Below are 23,300 nucleotides of genomic sequence, written 5' to 3'. Positions count from 1 at the left end.
CATGTCCATGAAGTTAGCAGGGGTCACGTTAAGTCCACTACAGTATTACATTATGATACCAGACTTTACTTGACCCTAACCAATAGCAGTGTGATTCACTGTCACCACCAGGCAGCAGACATAGGCAGCGGGCAACTGTAAAAAAAAATATGTCCTTAATCACCTCACCTTCTGCTATGTGTGTGTGGTTGACTAGTGTCTCTGTGTAATCTTTGTCTCTCTCTTAATCTCTGCCATTCTCATTCATAATGCGACCCACATATATCTTTTTTTTTTTTTTATGTTTTTTTTTTTATGGCTTTCGTCTTTATTTTATATTTTTTATGGAGGGACAGACAGTAGGCTGACAGGAAATGGGGAGAGAGATGGGGGGGGAGACATGCAGTAAAGGCCATCGGGATTGGGAGTCGAACCCGCGGCACACTGCTAGACTGGATTACCAGCCAAGGTGCCTGGACCACTGAGCCATGGCCCAGGCCAACCCACATATATCTAATGACAGCACAGCAGTCAAGCTGCCTGGCAAATTTGCATTTAAACGTGTTTTCCCACAGGGAAAGCCAATGCATGGCTTTTGAAATTACGTCATATGGCAGTTTGTTTAGAGCCCTTTAAACAAAACTCGTTTGCAGGCCAAGTCTATGTACTTTTAACGAAGTCCACACCCACAACACCAGAGGGAGTGCAACGAACCATGTACAACCCAGATTCGGCACACACAAGGGACTAAATTATTTTCGCTCCTATGCACCCAAATGTGGAACGCCCTACCAACAGTCATTAAGACATGCAAATCCCTTGACTCCTTCAAAACCGCTCTCAAAGGGCACCTACGGACGCTGCAATTCGAAACTTTGTGCTTGAAATGTACTGTTATATATATTCTGCAAACTGTTAATAAATATTTCAATCAATCAATCAATCAATTTTAATGTTTGTTTAGAGCACCTTTAACAAAAATCGTCAGCCAGCCATGTCTATGGACTTTTAGGGCGTTTGTTTAGAGCAGGGGTTCTCAACCCGTGGGTCGCGACCCCTCGGGGGGTCGCCAAAATATTTTAGGGGGTCCCCAAATTATTAAAAAAAAAGAAAAAAAAAAAGAAAAAGATTTATTTCAAAAATAGCAGACCTACAAGCTCGTAGCGCGCCACTCGGTGGCGCGCTATGAGCTTGTAGATCTGCTATTTTTCAATAGCTAAATTATAACAATGCTTAAAACACCAAAAGGGGTTCCCGCCCGAAATGGTTTAAGGTTATTGTAGCAGTCAATTTATATTGGGGGTCGGGAGGGGGCGGGGCGGGGGTCCCGAGACATTGCCAAAGCATTTCCGGGGGTCCCCGGCCAAAAACGTTGAGAACCCCTGGTTTAGAGCAGTGACGTGACGGCGTGAGACGTCATGTGGCCAATATATATATATACATATTGTGTGTGTTGTTTTATACAATAATAACAACACACTGCATTCATATCTAGTCATAACGTATATAGTGGCAGTATTATCTGCAATGAATGAAAGTGACTGCCACATACGTGCAGGCTTCTAAAAGTCAAAATGATGCAGTGTAATTTTCACTTTGACCTTAGGGTTTGTGCACATCTCCCACCCTCTGACATCACAGGGTACAGCAGGGGTTCTCAACGTTTTTGGCCGGGGACCCCCGGAAATGCTTTGGCAATGTCTCGGGACCCCCACCCCGCCCCCTCCCGACCCCCAATATAAATTGACTGCTACAATAACCTTAAACCATTTTGGGCGGGAACCCCTTTTGGTGTTTTAAGCATTGTTATAATTTAGCTATTGAAAAATAGCAGATCTACAAGCTCATAGCGCGCCACCGAGTGGCGTGCTACGAGCTTGTAGGTCTGCTATTTTTGAAAAATCGTGAAAATAAAATTAAAAAAAAATCTCTCTTTTTTTTCTTTTTTTTTAAATAATTTGGGGACCCCCTAAAATAATTTGGCGACCCCCCGAGGGGTCGCGACCCACGGGTTGAGAACCCCTGGGGTACAGTATGTTGGAAAACAATGACATGTCACGAGAGTGAGACATGTGTCTCCGCTGTGTTTTATTACACACCGAAAGGCATGGGTAGATGACTGGACGTGTGACGTGAAGCATACCACGTTTAACTGCCATGGTCTTCCGAGGTGAGTTTCACAATGTCAGTGACCACAAAATTTCACAATGTTTCCGTGGCTCCTCCCCATTTTCCCCTTAATTGCTGCAGAGTTTAGAGAAAGTGCAGGTGTAGGAATGTGGCCGGACAGGCTTTTCTGTCACGGCTCCATCTTTCGTAGCCCACAGACTTGTTGCTCTTTCCGAAGAAATGGAAAATGTCATCACTCACTTTTCTTGTGCTTTCTTCCCGTTTGCCACTCCTCCACACCTGAGCTGCTGCTCAGTTAGGGGTTTTCCACAGCATTTTGAAGTCGAAACAGACAGAGTACGTTTGTGGGTGTGGATACTTTTCAAGTGTGTGTATACTGTATATATTTATAGGAAATCCCATTATTTTCTCCATAGACGTTTCAGAAAATCCTTTGAAGAAGGCCTGGAAGCAAGCCAATAGGCTCCTGGTGAATGACCATAACGCATTTGATTCTGTTCCTAAACATAATTGGAAAACGTAAAACCTCCCCGGATGTAACATTCACCGGATGTTACAGCATTGGGGGTCTTATCTGTGACATCATAAATTAACAGGAAATTCCACGGGAGCATATATCGTTTTACAACCAGGAGCCTCATGGTAAAGTATACATTGGATTGTTATGACATTATAGCTGATAACAAAATCCTCTATGGAGGAAAGTGAAGGGATTTTCACTTCCGGAAACCCACTGCAAATAAAGGTCTACATGATATGTGTAGGAGAGAGAGGTGAGCAGGGTCAGCAGGTTACTGAGAGGAGTGGGGGAGGAAAATACTGAAGGGAGGGGGGAGGGGTGGTGAAAACAAAAAAACAGAGATCAACAACGCAAACACAGAAACTAGCTGGAGGGGTACAGAGAAGGGGGGGTTATACGGTATTACCCAACCTCTCCCGAAGTATAGTAATGATATCATGCATGCACTGTTGCTGAGAATACCAGCTGCATCCTGCCACTGATTCCTATACAATGACACGTTGATCTGTCATGGCTTTGTCAGTAAACAAGAACATACACACAGCAGTTGTTTTGGGCTCTTCAGCCGTCCCTGTTCAACAGCTCTTTGGTGTGGTCTAGGATGGTGCTATGCTATGTATACATAGCAGTACAGTATACTGTAGTAGGACTGTCTACAGGCTGTCATACAAAGGACCTGTTCAGCCCCTGGATTGTTCTTTAGAGCTGTGGTTCCCAAAAGAGAAATGAAAAGTTTGCCCAAATTAACGAGTAAATATACCAGATCTACAAGCTCAAAACGATCAGCTATTTTCACTATTTTTTGAGGGGCCCTAGCCTCTCCTATATATTCAGCTATAGTGTCGATTCTTGTCCTAACACAAACATTAAATGCCATTGACAATGAATGGAGGATTTACGTCATTTGTGTCTGGGCAAAAGATGATGATGTACGATGATAAGAGGGCCCCTCACTTCACACGGGTGTGATTTTTATTTATGGAATTTCTTAGATTTGTTTGTTTGTTTGTTTTCAAATGTATTAATTTATTTAACATTCTTTTATAAAAAAAAAAAACAACAACTTTTGAAATATAATAATTTTCTGAATGTAGGAAAAAGAAAATGGGATTTTGACTTGTGTCGTGCCCCATAAAAATTGGTCCGTGACTCACAAATGGGTCCCAACCCACTGTTTGGGAAACAGTGCTTTAGCGGTTCTAATGGTTCTTCAGCTTAGTCATAGCCTCATTGACAAAGCTGCTAAATAGAACCTTTAAGATAGAAGATATAGGTGCAGTACTATATTGCACCAAAGAGGTTCAACTGTTACCACTATAGTAAATATAAACGTCTGGGTTTCCGAGGCTACCACTATAGTGACTATATTCACACACACACACACACACACACACACACACACACACACACACACACACACACACACATATACACACACACACATACTCCGCATCCATCTTGCTAGCAAGGTGCTTTACTGAAAACGAGTGCTTCCAAACCTTCCTCATCTGCAAGGAATTTCTTGACAGGAAGTAGCTCATAACATTGTCTACAGTGGACTTTTATGAAACAAAAACTTTACAGATTGAAAGAGGATAATTCAAGCTTTTCGTACAGCTGCAATGTTGGTGAGTTTGACGTTGTTTAATACATTTAGATAGGACTTTTCTGGGCTGTCAATGGGAAGTTGCACCTATAGTTAGCACCTTGCTGTCTGCATATGGTCAATTGTGAGACTCCTGTATGATATCTCACAATTGACCCTATGCACATACACAGATACATACCAGCTCAGTGGCCTTGGTGTTAGAGTGTCTGCCCTGAGACTGGGAGGTCGGGGTTCGATCCCCGGCCGGGTCATACCAAAGACTCTAAAAATGGGAACCAGTGCCTCCCTGCTTGACACTCAGCATCAAGGGTTGGATTGGGGCTAAGTCCCTGCGACATACTAGCGTCATGTCCAGGGGGTGTACTTGTACATCAAGCTGCCTCACGCTACAGAAACAGGAGATAGGCTCCGGCCTCATGGCTCGGCAAGGCTACTTACTTTACATACACAGACTGATGCAGGCTGTATCAGTCTGTATGCAAACATTAGCCTACTTTGTACTTTTACATGATACAGCAGGAGACACAGATCATGTGATTGAAATAGCACTGCTGCCCACTAGTGGACATGGAAAGAATCACAATGACCTAAAACGATCCCCTTCCAAACTGTCATACTAGGTCAACCTACTCCAGACATCTAGAGATCTTGGTGGAGCAATAAGCTTAAGGTCCAAATGTAGACTTTCAGTCAGGCAGTTTCACAGCACCACAGCTAACCCTATGGAACATGCCATTTGCCTGTTACAGCCGCTGCATATAGTATATCAATATGTGACATACTGCACCCCAAAGAGAGGTCAGGAGAGAGAGAAAAAAACAGACGGAGGGAGAGACAGAAAGAGTAGCGCAGGTGGCTTAGTGGGGCAATGAAAAAAACCCTTGTTGTGTGAGTGTTGTGTGCTGTGGTGGAGAAAGTATACATACTCAAATGTAAAACTCAAAAGTAAAACTATCAATGCTGTAATATGGAAATACTCATTGAAGGAATAAACATTGAGTCATAAAAAAAGAAGTCTGGAATTCAAAATGTACTATAGCCTAGTACAAAACTATGGTTAATATATGTTTTGTAATAATAATCCAAATCTACAAAGTAACAACTAAAGTTTTCAAAAGTAGAGGTAAATCTTGTATTGCGAATTGAAAATACTCAAGTAAAGTAAACAAATATCTCAAAAGCACAAGAAGTACAGTAGCCTACTTAAGTAAATGTATTTACTTTCCACCACTGGATGTGTGCTACAGTATGTACTGTAGTCCTTTTGGCGCAGAGGTCTGACATGTTACCCCCCCTACTGTAGTCCTTTTGGCGCAGAGGTCTGACATGTTACCCCCCCTACTGTAGTCCTTTTGGCACAGAGGTCTGACATGTTACCCCCCCCCCCCCCCCTACTGTAGTCCTTTTGGCACAGAGGTCTGACATGTTACCCCCCCCCCCCCCTACTGTAGTCCTTTTGGCACAGAGGTCTGACATGTTACCCCCCCCTACTGTAGTCCTTTTGGCACAGAGGTCTGACATGTTACCCCCCCCCCCCCCTACTGTAGTCCTTTTGGCACAGAGGTCTGACATGTTACCCCCCCCCCCCCCTACTGTAGTCCTTTTGGCACAGAGGTCTGACATGTTACCCCCCCCTACTGTAGTCCTTTTGGCACAGAGGTCTGACATGTTACCCCCCCCCCCCCCCCTACTGTAGTCCTTTTGGCACAGAGGTCTGACATGTTCCCCCCCCCCCCCCCCCCCCCCTACTGTAGTCCTTTTGGCACAGAGGTCTGACATGTTACCCCCCCCCACCCCCCCCCCTACTGTAGTCCTTTTGGCACAGAGGTCTGGCATGTTACCCCCCCCCACGGCGTAGTCCTTTTGGCACAGAGGTCTGGCATGTTACCCCCCCCCCCCCTACTGTAGTCCTTTTGGCACAGAGGTCTGACATGTTACCCCCCCCTACTGTAGTCCTTTTGGCACAGAGGTCTGACATGTTACCCCCCCCCCCCCCCCGCCCTACTGTAGTCCTTTTGGCACAGAGGTCTGACATGTTACCCCCCCCCCCCCCCCCCCCCCCCCCCTACTGTAGTCCTTTTGGCACAGAGGTCTGACATGTTACCCCCCCCCCTACTGTAGTCCTTTTGGCACAGAGGTCTGACATGTTACCCCCCCCTACTGTAGTCCTTTTGGCACAGAGGTCTGACATGTTACCCCCCCCCCCCTACTGTAGTCCTTTTGGCACAGAGGTCTGACATGTTACCCCCCCCCCCCCCTACTGTAGTCCTTTTGGCACAGAGGTCTGACATGTTACCCCCCCCCCCCCCCCTACTGTAGTCCTTTTGGCACAGAGGTCTGACATGTTACCCCCCCCCTACTGTAGTCCTTTTGGCACAGAGGTCTGACATGTTACCCCCCCCCCCCCCCCCCTGCTGTAGTCCTTTTGGCACAGAGGTCTGACATGTTCCCCCCCCCCCCTACTGTAGTCCTTTTGGCACAGAGGTCTGACATGTTACCCCCCCCTACTGTAGTCCTTTTGGCACAGAGGTCTGACATGTTACCCCCCCCCCCCTACTGTAGTCCTTTTGGCACAGAGGTCTGGCATGTTACCCCCCACCACGGCGTAGTCCTTTTGGCACAGAGGTCTGGCATGTTACCCCCCCCCCCCCCCCTACTGTAGTCCTTTTGGCACAGAGGTCTGACATGTTACCCCCCCCCTACTGTAGTCCTTTTGGCACAGAGGTCTGACATGTTACCCCCCCCCCCCCCCGCCCTACTGTAGTCCTTTTGGCACAGAGGTCTGACATGTTACCCCCCCCCCCCCCCCCTACTGTAGTCCTTTTGGCACATAGGTCTGACATGTTACCCCCCCCCTACTGTAGTCCTTTTGGCACAGAGGTCTGACATGTTACACCCCCCCCCCCCCCCCCCCACCCCCACGGCTGGACTTGGTTTGAGTATTATGTGTCCCTCCATGCTGATTCATGTTAGGAAGAGGGTTCGGATGGTTGGTAGAGGTGTGTGAATAATGCAATCAAGAATAGGTCTTCTTGGGTTCTATTTCTGTAACCTTCACCACCGTCCAGGGCCTGAAAGGCAGGAAAACATCCCCTCTGTCACCTCACTGTCAACCCAGTGGCCCCAACTGACAAGCCTGCTGACCTCAACTCCATCCAAGCCTGCATGACTGAAACCATATGTCTCTCCCTTCCTTGCTTCCATGCATTTGAATTTCCCCCGTTTCTCTTGAGCGCCATGTGCAGGACCCAAGCGGCTCACAGCTCATTAGGCGTCAGCCACTTTATATTCACAGCCTATATCCTCCGCCACTCGAAATCTGTATTCCATAACGTACTGCAGGGGTAGGCAACCTTAGGCTGCAGGTGCCAACTTTGGCACAGGAGGGGTGATCGCTGGCACTCATGCATGGCATAAGTGGATGAGAGGCCTTTTCTTTTTAAAAATGTAGTCAATTAAATGAAGTCCCCTCACATCTGTATGCAAATGAGTGAAATGCAGATAATTCTAATTCTGGGAGGAGAAAGAAGAAGAAGAAGAAGAATTTGCATTGTTATGTAGGTCTATATATTAACAATCAAAATATGTATAATAATATTTATTTTTATGTGGTATCATCAAACGCAAAGTTGATGGCACTGAATATCAAGACATTAAAAACATGGCACTTCATGTTTGCCGACCCCTGATTTACTGTGCGCATTACAATCTCAGTAAGTAAGTAAAATAAGTGTTTCCAACACGTGAAGGCAAATGTGATCTCTCAAATGATCTCAATGTCAATCAAATGATTCTCGATTGTTGATTCATTCATCCTATGATGGTGCAGCAACAACATAGCAGCCCATTACTCTGTCACCTGTCTATTTAATGTGATTATGAGCAATTGGTCATAGCTGTGCTCTGACACTATTCATTAGCCCTTTAATCATAACCAGAACCCAATGCAGCTGCTGCTACCCATTAGAGAACAGGCTCACAACCAGTTCTGGTTCAGGACCATAATTTTGCAACGAACACAAACTCATTACTCAATGTGTCAAACAACACCAGTATCTGTTAAATGTTGCTTTTCCATGACCTTGTCAAAAATATTGGGACGCAGACACAGAAACAGTCACACTGTTCCAAATAACATAACAAAATCACACATGTGTGAACTGAGCGATGCAACTATACATTTATTGTTATAGTTACCGTACTCTACTGTGCTCTGTACTGTATTGTAGTGTATTGTGCGGGGGTCCCCGCCCCCGGAACATCCAGACCACCATGAACGCACGCATGGTGCCGGCCCGGTTCCGGCGAGCCGCCCCGCATCCGAAACGGTCGAGAAATGACAGAGTTACCATGTGGGGATCCCCGGGGGTCCCCGGAACATCCAGACCACCAGGACCGTGCCCAGGGAGCCGGTCCGGTTCCGGCGAGCTGCTGCACGTCCAAAACGGTCGAGAAATGACAGAGTTACCATGTGGGGGTCCCCGGGGGTCCCCGGAACATCCAGAGCCACAGGAACGGCCCAGGGCTCGTACTGTAGTGTACTCTGTGCCACTTTACTCTGTGCTGTACTCTACTGGCCACTTTAGGTGTTGCAGCTGTCCATGCTCAGACATACATACAGACACAGAGACAGCCATACGGACGGACGGACAGATATAGCTCCGTAATGGAGCGGAGGCACCTCTCAAAAATAAGGCATACAGACATACATTAACACGCACGCACGCACGCACGCACGCACGCACGCACGCACGTCACGCACGCACGCACGCACGCACGCACGCACGCACGCACGCACGCACGCACGCACGCACGCACGCACGCACGCACGCACGCACGCACGCACGCACGCACGCACGCACGCACGCACACACACACACACACACACACACACACACACACACACACACACACACACACACACACACACACACACACACACACACACACACACACACACACACAGAGAGAGAGAGATAGGGGGTCCCTGCCCCCTACCCATGGGTTCTTTTAATAGACCTGGCTGGTCTGGGCGCTGCAGCTGCCTCTGTGTGTCGGTATCACCTCTCATTTCGTCCGACTTTTACCCTATCCTCGTCCCTGTGGCTGTCCCTCACTCTACCTCTCCTACTCTGCCCTCGCTCTCCCCGTCTCTCCTCTGTTCTCTTCTCCTTATCCACCTTCTTCTCACTCTCACTGAAGTTCCCCCATTCGCCATGGCTGACAGAAACCGCCTGCCGACAAGGAAAAAAGAGAGAAAAGAGAAAGAAGTCCCAGAAGTACCCAAGAATGTAAAGAAGGAGTTGAAAAGGGAGGTGAGTGGTGGTGCAGTTAAAACGGAGGATGCAGCAGGGCCCGGGGAGAGCCTGGCGGCTGACGGGGCGAGCACCAACGGGAACACAGCTAACGAGGCCGTGGCCAATGGGGAGAATGGAGCGGCACCGGTGGAGATAGTAGAACTTCCCCCATGGGAGATCGTCTACGGGTGAGTGACGAGAGGACTCACTGGTTGACTGTTTTGCAGCACGAGGCTTGATTCCCGCAAAGAAGCTCAACATGATCCCTGTTGAGCATCCCTGTTCTGAGTCAAAAATAGCCAATCTTCAAGCTGAAAATGCGTAATGCGATGCGTTGCAAGCTTGTATATCAGACTATTTCCTGTTAATAGATTTGCAGAGTGTAGGGCCCTGGGGGACCCCAGGGTTTAATTAGTTAATATTCTTTATCTCTCTACAGTTTGTGATCAGACAGAAACAATTTTACCCTCACTTTTAGTGCTCTTCAAACACTCATTTCAATTAGTTATTACTGATTACCAAAGCAATGTCATAGCATTAGCAATGTCTTAAGCTAAGCAAAACGTACTTGATAGATTGCATTGCAGAAAACTTCCAAAACCAAAGACAAGGGAACTTAATACTCCTATTTAAAAATTCCTACACTGATTGCCTGCCTGTTTTAGAATTGATTTTTTAAATTTTACTTTAAAGTCATGGCCTGGCTCCTATTAGGCCTACATTTTTATCACCCAGCTGGTTGTTCCTGAGTCAAGGCTGAAATCAAAGAGTCACCGTGCTTTTTCTGTCAGGGCCCCTCGGCTCTGGAATGACCTTTGCTTTTGCAATCAGTGAAATAGGAATGTTGATGAGGCTCTACTATCTCATGGACTGTATAGTCGTTTGTTGCTGGGTTCAGGTTCTGCTCTGCTTCGCCTCACATTGCTTAGAAACAATTAAGGGGTCATCCATTAACACGACTTTCAGAACAATAGTATAACAACAACATCTAACTATAAATGCTCCGCAGGGAGTGCAGTGCCCGGCCTTGAGTCGGTGGCATACACCGTTGTCCAGAACCGCCACAAAAGGTTCTGGTCAGGCTCTGCCAGTGGACCTAATGAGCCTAAGTCCCCTCACCTGTGCAATTTCCAGCCTCTGCCTCAGCCAATTGATTGCCATGGCAAACCCACACCTGCCAATTGATTACTTAACCAGTCCACTTTTCACAGTCAGTTTTCACTCTTCACACACAGGCAGACAGACAGATACAGATATCTCCATGTGGGACAGTTAAAATGGGTGCTATGACGACAGATATTGCATACTACAGATATCTCCATATATATACAGTATGGGCACAAAATGGACACAAACAGATAGTTACAAGTAAAACGCGTGAACGCGAGAAGCGAACGCAGCTGTTGTGGCAGTCTGACACACACACACACACATTCGCGTGCGTGCGTGCGTGCGTGCGTGCGTGCGTGCGTGCGTGCGTGCGTGCGTGCGTGCGTGCGTGCGTGCGTGTTTTTGTGTGTGTTTTTGTGTGTGATACAGCTGCGCCCTCTGGTGGCGGGCAGGTGGTGTTACAGCATGACACACACACACAGACAGACAGACAGACAGACAGACAGACATGTTCTGTCTGTCTGTAAAGGCTCACTGGCGTTCGCAAAAACGGGTAATATTAGGTTCCCAAGTTGCATCGTTCTAAGTAGGCCGGTAGCTGACGGGCACGTACAGGTCTAGTAACCTGTAAATGATGATGCTAACTGAACTAGGCTATGTGCTTCAGTCTCAAGTAGTGCCGACTCATCATCATCTCTTTTTTCTTCGCTTACTGGCGGCCTGCAACATACTGTACACGTCACCACTTAGAGGTCTGGAGGGTGTACTGCAGGTCCTATAGCGATAAATGCATATACTGAAAGACTTCTGCTATGTAATAGTAAAAAGTAAGAACAGAGAATCATGTTTATATTGTATGTTGTGATACTAATGCTTCACCATTATGGGCTGGGTAGTTAATTTTTGTATCATGAGAACCTCACTGATTCAACCAAGCACTGAAAATGCTGTTTGGTGCAAGCTTTTTTTTACTGTCCTTTTCATTGACACAGTTTGATGAGTGTTTCCCAAACAATGGGTCGGGAGTCAGGGGGGGGGGGGGGGGGGGGGTGGCTTGTATAGCTGCTATTTTGTTTTTAAATAGGGTTTAAGTGGTTAATTCAATATGTACGGTATTTTCCTAAGTTTGCATTCCGGGGAGACACCAAATTTCCCCTTTGGGTCCCAAGCTAAAAGGTTTGGGGAAACACTGAGTTAGATCACTGAATCGGTTACTATAGTATCTCTTCTCTCACAGACAAAATGTGTTAATGGTGCAATTACACAGTCCAATTACACAGCTGCACTACATACTTTTGGACACTTTTGGCATTTTTATCCAACATTGTTTTGATCTGAAACACCCGAGGGACAGTCAGTATGTATAGCTCACTTGGATGGGCAAGATAACTGGCACAGTTTTGAAACTTGAGCTCTAGGGCTGAGACTGCTGACGTCATAATGAAATGTTCAGAGAGGAGAGAAGTGAAAATCCCCCATGATTTCATTTTCATCCCATCTGCTAGACTAATTGGTCTCTCCAATGTACTGTCCTGTGTGTGTGTGTGTGTGTGTGTGTGTGTGTGTGTGTGTGTGTGTGTGTGTGTGTGTGTGTGTGTGTGTGTGTGTGTGTGTGTGTGTGTGTGTGTGTGTGTGTGTGTGTCATTAGATATGTTTATGCTGCAAATATGGTTACGAAATTAGATTTGGCGGTGATGCACCTATCTAAAGTGTATCAGCAACATGTAGTGTCCAAAAGAAAGAAACCACTGCACTGCTATAAATGTGTAATTGGCCATTCACATTGGATAAAGAGAGGCTAAAGTTGGCCATTCACATTGGATAAAGAGAGGCTAAAGTTAGAACGCCCTTTATTAAATGGACCCGATGTTGAGGCTTGATGGGACATGGTGGTCAACATTTGAGGGAATTTCATTCTGTCCATAAAATAGACGTGGGGTCATGGGCTATGTTACCAACTAGTAGCAAGTTAACATTGCAGACCCTGAAGTTCTTGCACACCAAGCTTTCATCAACAGTGTTCTATGAAAAGAGATAGCATGTAAATATGCAATCTGCATCTATTCTATACCATATGTAAACAGGGAACAGTGTTTGTGTTTGTGTTTGCGTGCGTGCGTGCGTGCGTGCGTGCGTGCGTGCGTGCGTGCGTGCGTGCGTGCGTGCGTGCGTGCGTGCGTGCGTGCGTGCGTGTGATCTGAAACACCCGAGGGTCAGTCAATATGTATAGCTCACTTGGATGGGCAAGATAACTGGCACAGTTTTGAAACTTGAGCTATAAATGTTCTGAGAGGAGAGCAGTGAAAATCCCCCATTATTCCATTTTGGATTTGAATTGTGCATGGGGAGAGTGTAGCGTCCTTATATCTGCTCACAACTCACTTCTACAAATGAGCTAGTTAGCTTTCCATGGTGCAGGGGGTTGTTGGCCGGACTGGTGAGCCGCGGACTTCGAGTTCCTTCCCGGCTGAGGGGCGTTGTACTGTTATGGGTCATTACACTGTTGAATTGCTGACGCAAACATCTCAAAATGAGTTTTAATGGTTTAATCACCCTTGTGTTCGTGGGTGGAGCATCTCTGAGTGCTACACCTGTAGAAGTGTTCTCTGTGCCTTGTAGCTAATATTTTGATTGGTAACGTATTTTATGAGAGTGGCTCACAAGGTACTGTGTAGAACATGTCTCTGGGTCCCTGGTACTGTGTAGAACATGTCTCTGGGTCCCTGGTACTGTGTAGAACATGTCTCTGGGTCCCTGGTACTGTGTAGAACATGTCTCTGGGTCCCTGGCGCCTCCATCTTCATAACATAATGTCCATGAGCAAGACACTCTGTGAGGGCTGTCCAGCACACTGCTCTGATATGGGTGGGCAGGCCCGGATTAACAATTGAATTTACTGGCGTTTAAGCCCCAGGGCCCGCAGCTTGCAGGGCCCTGTGCGAGACTATTTCAAATAGGTACAGCTGTTGCGTCCGTCAATTCATAGTTACCGATTTCAATGTAAAGCAACACAGGAACCCACTAGGGATTTTGATCATCCAACAGTTTCTTAACCACTCGGTGGGAGGAGACTCAAACATAGCAGAGCCAGTGTCGGGGAACAGCCTTAACTCTATGGCAGGGGTTCTCAACCCGTGGGTCGCGACCCCTCTGGGGGTCGCCAAAATATATATAAAAAAAATAAAGAGTTTACATATAGTACACATACTGTATACACCTTTCCTAATGATTATCTGGTTTCAGTATTTATTGATGGTGTATTGTCTCTATTATTAAGGTTATTGTAGCAGTCAATTTATATTGGGGGTCTGGAGGGGGCGGGGCAGGGGTCCCGAGACACTGCCAAAGCATCTCCGGGTCCCCGGCCAAAAACGTTGAGAACCAATGCTCTATGGGAGTCACATGAGCGCATGTGCATGGGGCCTTTTGATTTGGTGTAGCGCCAGGGCCCTCGGAGGGGTCGATGCAGAGAAACAATTACCCCCCTGGGGATCCCTATGTAGTAGCCTTAGTTAAGAGTGTATCAAATATTTATCCAGGTTAGGTTACACAGACAAATGGTCCTGGCTGCAGCCAAGGTTGAGGACCGGATGCAACTCATTCACCCAGCTGACTGTTGACTATGACAGTCATTCATATCATTGGTCCAATGCTGTCACCACCTGTAGGTGCCAAGCACTTGCTGCCCACATACAAAGAGGTGACAGGCTAATGGCTATGCCATTGAGTCAGTCCAGCATTCTTCTTTCGATAGTTGGTAGTGTGGATGCCAGTGAACCACAGGCTGCTATCTTAGCCATACCCAGAGAGCAAGTGGAAGTAGATGTTAGGCCTCTGGCTAATCCTGCCCGATGGTGACTTCTCAAATATGTCGAGGAACAATTTGGACTCATCCACTGGGGGGTGGGGGGTCTGTCTCATTCAAACTGACATTTATCTGCTGGGTGCTTGCGGTTTTTCTGCTGCAGATTGTGAGACTCCTGCAGCCGCACCAGATGTGCAAATGCACAAGACCTTGGCATAGCCGCATATAGGTTTGCCAAGGAGCACAACAATACTTAATACAGGGGAGACGCACTTTTAACCAAGAAATTAGAAGAAGAACAGAAGTGGGAGAGGTCTGGGGAGGCAGGCTTTTATAAGGCTTTGGCACCCGGGCCCAGGTGCCCGCCAATTAGGAACCAATGAGAAGACATAATAATAAGCAAAGCAAACATACAGAAGGTTTCAGAAACCCTAACCAGATAACCTAAGTGTAATATAGCCTAACTATATAATATAATACACAGGGAACCGTCACAGGATAAAGAGGCAAAAGGGGTAATCTTGTCATTGTAAACGCAGCCTGTGTCTTTTTTGCTAGTTGACAACACAATTAGCAACAGATGTACTTCATTGTCCTGGCAAGCTGGCACCTCCAGTATGGATGCCACACGACCCACCCGTCCCAAGGGGCCACACGACCCACCCGTCCCAAAGGGCTGGCACCTCCAGTATGGATGCCACACGACCCACCCGTCCCAAAGGGCTGGCACCTCCAGTATGGATGCCACACGACCCACCCGTCCCAAGGGGCCACATGACCCACCCGTCCCAAAGGGCTGGCACCTCCAGTATGGATGCCACACGACCCACCCGTCCCAAAGGGCCACACGACCCACCCGTCCCAAAGGGCCAAACACAATTATTGTGGCAGTGAAGGATTAACAGTAATAGCAGCAACATAACAGTAATTCAACTGATATTCAGAGATTAAAATTCCATGCATGATATAATAATAATAATAATTCCATAGGAGTCAAAAGTGAAGTTGCAATCAAAAATATCTCTGGTTACTGCACCAGGAATATAACTGTATAGTGTTTCACTGCCAAGTCAAACACTAATAGTCGAAGATTCCTGCAAAAATAGGTGAATCAAAAATAGGTTCAATCAATCAATCAATCAAAGTCGAGGGTTTGAAAAAAGGAGGTGACCAACTATACACCACCTGGTCAACTGGTGTATATCTCTGCTGTCTGGAAGAAACCACCTAACTCCAAAATATTCATTTTTCAGGAAATGAAAAAAACGTTTCATTGGTACGTAAAGGGTGTTCAATAGCACTGATTTATGAAAAATAAGTAAATAAATAGAGTTGGAGTTAGCTGGTCTGGCAGTTTGAGGATCCAATGGAGTTAGGAGGTTTTCGTTAGCAGTTAGCAGTTTTTAATACTTTCCATTGGTTCAGTAATTTTTTAACCAACACACAGATGCAAAGGATGTTCAATAGCATTGATTTATGAAAATGAAATGAAAAATAAACAAAACCTCAAAAATGGAGGTAGGTGTTTCTTTCGGACAGCAAGTATATACTATATTCTAGATGTGGTTAAAACTGAATAATAGGAGAAACAAACTAAAGTGTTGGATCTGACCTGGTAACATTCAATATGGGTCACAGATTCAGGGGTCTAAGAATATAGCTCTGGAATTCCTCCACATCCTAAAATTAGCTCTGCCCTGCTCTGCTGTGTGCTGATCTGTAAGCACTTAACCTCACAGTACCAGATGCTACCAAACACAACGCCGGCCTCATCTTACTTTGCAGGGGCCGGAATGTTGGTGACAGGTTAGACAGCTCGATGGGTTGCCATGGTTACTATGGTCACGTGGTGTTGGGTGGTACGTCAGACAGGTAGTAAAGTCAGCTGTTCACCGGTGGCATTTCATGAATGGAAGGAGAGGGGGTGAACGACGGGGAAGTCCAACTTTGCTGACCGCTTTACAAACGCTAAGACAACACCATGCTGCTATCTGTATATTATTTGCACAACGCACAACGCACTTTGGTATGATGTCGCTAAATCAATTGTTTTAATATACCTTGCCTAATAAATGAACAAAACGCAATACACTGGAGAAGTGAGTTCTTGGCATGCAGCGCGTCTGGCAGTACATTTCTCCGCTTTTAGCCTCTCGGTGGCTTAATAAGTTTGTCGCCATACACTTTGCTTTGGAGACCTCATCACGGTTTGAATCAAGGTTTGAATTTCGCTCATGACCTAGCCTGGGAAGCATGCCTTTTCGGGTTATGATCTAGTAGGGAGCGGATATTAACTTACATCATGTTGTAGTCACTGATTTGTAGTCATCAGCCAGGAAATTCAGCCGGCAATTCCCCGTGAGGGCATCGTCATTTTAGGGCCTACCCAATAAAAAAAAACCTTGTGCTTGCGCCATATGAATCTGACACGTATGTCTTGGAATAGTTCCAACTTGTAGCAACTGGCGAACATAAAAACAAACAGGGGAACCCAAAACAAAGCAATGTCCAAAAAGCCGGAAACCACAAAGAGGAATACGTTTTTTTTTCTTTTTAGATTTCAGTCAGATAACTCATGAATAGATTTAACCAATATTTATTATAGAATGAGAATACAAGTGTGCACATAATATTTTATCTTGGCGTTCGGCTCTGCTACATTTTTCTCCCTGCTCGGCACAATTAAACACCATCATTAAACATTAACCAGCTCATTAACGTCATTAACGACATTAACCAGGTCAGTGGCCTTGTGGTTAGAGTATCTGCCCTGAGACTGGGAGGTTGGGGTTCAATCCCCGGCCGGGTCATACCAAAGACTCTAAAAATGGGACCCATGCAGTGCCTCCCTGCTTGACACTCAGCATCAAGGGTTGGATTGGGGGTAAGTCCCTGCGACATACTAGCGTCATGTCCAGGGGGTGTACTTGTACATCAAGCTGACTCACGCTACAGAAACAGGAGATAGGCTCCTGCCCTATGGGCCTCATGGCTCGGCAAGGCTACTTATTAAACATTAAGAGCAGGCCGGGAGATAGATATACAATAACAACCCCCTATGGGGAACAGAAATAACAGAGCCCGCTGGGGTGGTGGTGGGAGCAAACATCACAACAACCAGGAACCAGAAGTAAGGCAGGAAGAAGCATGCAGTCTAGGAGAGCTTATATTAAATACCCCGCCCAATTGGTCAGCTGACTGCCACATCAGCGAATGACATGTGGGTCTGCAGACACTGAATACACCCACATAGTAATGCAGCATATTAACCCCTTGAGTATATGTATGCGCCCTTGAGCACAGCATGAAACCCATCGAGTATATCTGACTGAACTAACTCTGCAAGCTACGTATCATATATTTTAGCATCCGGTCTAGACCGGATCACACAGCAATTTAGAAACGCAGACCATGCAGGCTCCTGGTGACGCGAGATTACTAATGTGTTATGCCATATCAAGCAACGTTTCTCTCACTCCACTGTAGTGTGAAACAACGCAAAAATGCCATAAACATTTTACAAGACAAGACAAAGCATATTATTAATAGAAACATATTGTGGATTTCATAATCAGCTAATTGAAAGTTGTGATATGTAACCTGAATATATAGCTCCAACCAATAAAGTTGTTTTTATTTTGTTGCTATTCCTCTGCCCCCATGTAAAGTGTCTTTGGGTACTCAGAAAAGCGCTATATAAGTTTGAGATATTATTATTATTATTATTAACTTATTTTTAATTGAGAGAAATATCAATGTCAATTTAATTTAACAACAATGTTACATATTGTTACAACTCGAACAAGTACCATGGGAGGCATGCCTAAACTAGTAATAATACTGTTATTTTTTACTAATTACTGTTGTTTTATGTTTTGTTTTGTTTTACAGGGACCGCATCGACCCGTTCTTCTTCAAGTTTCAGTTCAAGAATGTGGAGTACTCGTCAGGTCGTAACAAGACCTTCTTGTGTTACATGGTGAACACAGGAGATGTAGAGGACATGAAGAAAGGCTACATGGAAGATGAACATGCATTCGGTCATGCCGAGGAGGCCTTCTTTATGGAAACTCTGCCTGAATACAACTCTGCACTCAAATACACAGTCTGCTGGTAATGAGAGAAGTAGTTCTTTCAATCTTAACATATGACACAGTCATGTACCAGTCCTTCACCTTTTTTGTCAGGACGCTGGTTAGCTTGATTCCAGGCTTTGAGGCTTAACATTCTTAATATAAGGATTTTCTGAAACATCTATGGAGAAATGTGTGGGATTTTTACTTCACCAGTGCCGGTGATAATCATGACGGCAACTATTGTGGTTTAACAGACGGACGATTATACGCAGATGAATGTGCATGCAGGAACACCAAGGATGCAACAAAGGATTGCTAGTTAACCTTTATTTACAGATAGCCTTTACAGAAACATGGTTCCTCTTTCTATAGGTATGTATCCTCCAGTCCCTGCGCAGCCTGTGCTGCCAAGATCACTGAAGTCTTGAAGACCAGGACGAACCTGAAGCTGTCCATCTTCGCTGCGCGGCTTTTTGAATGGGAGGAGCCAGAGATACAAGCTGGGCTCAGGGCCATGCACGCTGCGGGCTGCAAGTTGCGGATGATGAAGCCCCTGGACTACTCCTACACCTGGGAGTCGTTTGTGGAGAACGACGACCAGCCCCTGAACCTCTGGGAAGACTGCCAGGACAACTATGACTGGTACCAAGAGAAGCTGGCGGATATTCTTCAGTGACCATGGTGAGTGAGAGTGCTGGCACAACAATGTCAATTAAGAATAATTAAGTCATTCTATTTCCACTGTGTGTGTGTGTGTGTGTGTGTGTGTGTGTGTGTGTGTGTGTGTGTGTGTGTGTGTGTGTGTGTGTGTGTGTGTGTGTGTGTGTTTCCACTGTGTGTGTGCGCGCGTGGCGTGTGCGCGCGTGCATGCGTGGTGTGGCGTGCGTGTGCAGGACACACACGCACACATCACGCAAATTGGTAGTCTCTCTATAACCATTAAACGAAACAGGTCTTTCAGAATTTTTGTTATATACTGTATGGTCTTGCTATAATGATCATGCCATGGTTTTCCTATATACTATATCATGACAGGAGATGTTGCTGTTGGCAGTTTGCCTTCCAGGTTGCCAGGAGTGATGGAGAAATGTAGCCATATTGAATCCCACATGGTTTCTGTATTGTTTGATCTGCAAATCTGATATAAAGCATCAAAGACATAAAGACTGAGTTTGTGCCTTTCTTGATGTGAAGTTACCACAATTTTCATACTCTATCCTCATTAGTTAAGATTGACTTCCAAAGTTCGCACCAGTGCACTGTTTTGAACAAAATGCTGCAAATCTAGAACATTGTGTGATTTCCGTGAACTTTTGCATGCACATCCCATGCATAGCACCACAGGAGGCCAATTTATGTATAATTATTTTTAAATACTCCTTCAGATTGTATCCAATATTTAATTTAGCTCCTATAGTTACATCAAGTCTAATAAACAGAATGCAAACTATATTCAGAGTGTCTTCGAGCTCAAAGCAAGAGAATATCTATGAGGCCTAATGTGACTCAGTTTGTGCACTGTTTATGAAGTGTTAACTTCACTTCTCTCCACACAGGAATCAAGGTGGCCACAACCCAGTAGAAGATCATCCCTGCACTGTCTTGTATGTGTCTGCGCTGGCTTGACCTCATCTGTGGACTGTCCTTCAAATCAAGATACAGGAAAGGCTCTGGAGCCGATTGCACCAGGAGTGCGTACGTTCAAATGTAGACTAGTAACATAAACAGCAGCCAAACGGACCCTCATTTGATAAGATTTTGTGCCAGGGACCCCCAGAAGAGAAGATTTTTGTTAAACGTTTTGCAGATAATGTCAAAAATAGCAGATGTACAAGCTCACAGCGCGTCGTGATGCAACATGTTGTGAGCTTGTAAATATTTTGGAATAGCCGTATAAACTATTTGAAGAACTGCCTGCCATTATATGTTTCTTTTCCCTTTTTACCTCCATTATGATGAATTCCTGTTCTGTCCCTTGTCTATATAGAAGTGTCTATTTGTACGTCTCTAAATGTTTTTGATGAATTTAACATGGTGGACCCTATTGGAAACAAGTGTAATGCTTAATTGGGTCGTCCACTCACAGTTAACAGCCTTTGTATTGAGTTTGTGCTTGAAATGTACTGTAATTCTGCAAACTGTTAATAAATATTTCAATCAATCAATCAAAATTACATTGTATGTGCAGTCATGCTCCCTGAGGAAGAGCATGGGCTCCATCTTGCGCCACCCTTATCCCTTATCCCTAAACTTATTTGCCATTTTTTACTATTTTGAAAATCATTTTAAAATAGTTCAACTAGCCGATCTACATCTACACGTTGTGAGCTTGGAGATCAGCTATTTGAACTTTTTTGTAAAGGTTTTTTAAAATAGTAAAAACTGGCAAATAAATGTAGGGATACGGGTTAAGGGATGGCGCAAAATATAGCCCATAGCCCTAAATGCTTTTTGGTGACAGAATGGCCTTTGTTCTAAAGTGGCACCTGTAGGCCAGAATTTCCACTTGCACATAAGATATTGGAAAATTATGGGAAGATTGCCCAGGAACTTGCCAAGCACATTCATGCTCCCTGGAAAATATGTGTTGTTGAAAATATGTGTTACATTGTTGAAAATGTGTTACAGTAAGTACATCATCTGATTCTGGCACAACATTTTCCTTTCCTTCTTTAATTGTTTCATTAAGGCTCTAATATCTGATTTATAGTTGGTTGTGTGCCATGTCTCATACCAAAAGTAGCAGATATTCCATTTTTGGAGTGAGACACCGGCACATAAGCATGGCAACATCATCAATTCAAGCCACTGTACAGCTGTCTGTATGATCTAGCGGAGCTGGTTTTTCCTGAGTGCCACCATCACTGTTTGTTTTGTTTGTTTGTTTTACTGTGTAATTAAACTACTTTAATAGCAAACACAATCACTGCTTGTCAGCTGTGAATTGTAAAACTGCACTCTCTCTCTCTCTGTCACATGAATATATGGTTATTTTCATAAACTGCACTAATGTGATTCATATTGAAAGGAACTTTGTTTTGCCTTTTCTTTGAATTGATTGACTATAAACCCCTTTTTTACTACATGAAATGGATTTGTTTTTGTGCACTAATATATCATAATATATTAAGATTATGACATATATTATTAGGGTTGCACTATCAAAAAGAAGACATTTTAAAGTTACATCCAACAATTGATTGTTTCTAATACACCTTTAATAAAGATTATTAATGAACCTATAGCTGATTTCATGTATTTTTTTGTTGGATGTATGGTTCATGCTTGATAAATACTGTCTGCTCTCCCTATACTTCTAACATTGTTAGAAGTACGCAAGAAAAGTACCATACTGGCTTCATTATGAAGTTCCTTAAAACATATTTCCTCTGAGCTTTCTTTTGGTATCATAGTTCATATTTTGCTTCTGCTATGTCTAGCCACCACTACAGTGTTGTTTTTGGCAGCAAATTTCTATTTTTGTTTAGTCATAGTCTTTGGACTGAAACTTAATTTAGTTTTAGTCATATTTTAGTCATCTGGAATGTTTTAGTGTTAGTCTAGTTTTAGTCGACTAAGTGTCATGCGATTTTAGTCGACTAAATCTACAGTTGATTTAGTCGACTAAAATGTATTTTGGCGGGCCTTGATGCTGTTGTAATGACAGATTTTACACTTGCTGAAAATAGCCGATCTACAAGCTCACAACGCGTCGCAGCGCGACGCGTTGTGAGCTTGTAGATCTGCTATTTTCAGCATGCAAACCAAGTGTAAAATGACTTATACTGGATATCTTGTCCACTAGTCCCTTCCTAACATTTTAGTCTAGTTTTTATTTGTTGACGAAAGTGTCAATATATTTAGTCTTAGCTTTAGTCACCAGAGCTTAGTTTTTATTTAGTTTCCATTTAGTTTTAGTCAGTGAAAAAAGGTAGAACATTTTTCGTCTTAGTTTTAGTCGACGAAAACAACACTGCACCACTATAGGATGCTCAGTCACTAGGTTGGTCCGTCCAAGACTATATAAGATATACAGTACCACGGTCATGGTGTTCTGTTTATACTTGTTTGCATCTTTTCTCCCCACTACCCAATCCAGGTTCAGTATTAAAAGTATTATAATGGACATACGTCATATCGTTTAGAGTGTTTAAAGTTGTTTTTGTTCTGTTACCTAAATAGTTAATTGATAATGCTATCCAATTATAATAAATACATCAATAAATGATTGTTCAACTGAACAAGATGGCAAAGTATATACTGTAGCACTCTCTCTTCAAATGCTCTGCTTTCCAATGATTCCAGCCAAACGATCAAATAGCTTGCTTCTTTTTTATTTTAATCATTTTTATTATAGTGTTTACATTGTTAATAGTGTTGTGAATGTAAAATATTGTAGTTGACCTTTTGGCAACAATTTACTTGTGTGTCTCCAGTCTAGACATCTGCTAGATTGTGGGTAGTGAAGTATTGCTCCATGACATCAGAAATTAAACATGTTTTTCTTAAAACAATTGATTGTGGCCTCCAGTGTTGCCAGATTTTGCGAGAGAAATAAGCAACCAGGCCTATGAAAACAAGACCAAAAGAAGCGACTAAGCTACAGGGCCCGACGTGTACAGTCTGCGACAGTGTTTTGCCAAGGACCGCCCATACCATCTTCTGATTTCTGGTTGAAATGAAAGAACAGAAACTGGCTGTTTCTACCAAAAAGGGGGCAGGGTCACATTCAAATACAGCCCGAAACCCCATTTGAGGGCCTGCGTGCTTCGCT

The 23,300-nt window shown here is 44.5% G+C and overlaps 1 protein-coding gene and 1 long non-coding RNA gene across 2 annotated transcripts in view; both read left to right on the top strand.

Annotated features, from left to right (window-relative positions):
• The window catches only part of LOC306929734, a 231,748-nt gene extending 208,704 nt beyond the window's left edge, over nucleotides 1–23,044 (top strand). The window contains exon 2 of the long non-coding RNA XR_013790834.1: nucleotides 22,530–23,044. This is a non-coding gene — a long non-coding RNA (uncharacterized lncRNA). The remainder of the gene's footprint in view (nucleotides 1–22,529) is intronic.
• Nucleotides 9,312–20,422, top strand: apobec2a (apolipoprotein B mRNA editing enzyme, catalytic polypeptide-like 2a). Its single transcript, XM_079509635.1, has 4 exons — nucleotides 9,312–9,723; nucleotides 18,342–18,563; nucleotides 18,899–19,207; nucleotides 20,083–20,422. Exons 1-3 carry the CDS (start codon nucleotides 9,455–9,457, stop codon nucleotides 19,200–19,202), a joined length of 795 nt encoding a protein of 264 aa, XP_079365761.1. The 5' UTR covers nucleotides 9,312–9,454; the 3' UTR covers nucleotides 19,203–19,207; nucleotides 20,083–20,422.
• Nucleotides 23,045–23,300: the final 256 nt, after the last annotated feature.

The sequence above is a fragment of the Electrona antarctica genome (assembly GCF_951216825.1).
Source record: "Electrona antarctica genome assembly, chromosome: 9".
Taxonomy (NCBI): Eukaryota; Metazoa; Chordata; class Actinopteri; order Myctophiformes; family Myctophidae; genus Electrona; species Electrona antarctica.
Note: the sequence above shows the minus strand (reverse complement) of the source record. Positions and strands in the feature narration are given on the sequence as shown.

Bases quoted from the DNA above. Each gene is read 5' to 3' on its own strand.
- apobec2a (XM_079509635.1), top strand. From the start codon at position 9,455: ATGGCTGACAGAAACCGCCTGCCGACAAGGAAAAAAGAGAGAAAAGAG. The intron at 9,724-18,341 runs GTGAGTGACGAG...TTTGTTTTACAG, and splicing joins CCATGGGAGATCGTCTACGG to GGACCGCATCGACCCGTTCT. The intron at 18,564-18,898 runs GTAATGAGAGAA...CTCTTTCTATAG, and splicing joins CTCAAATACACAGTCTGCTG to GTATGTATCCTCCAGTCCCT.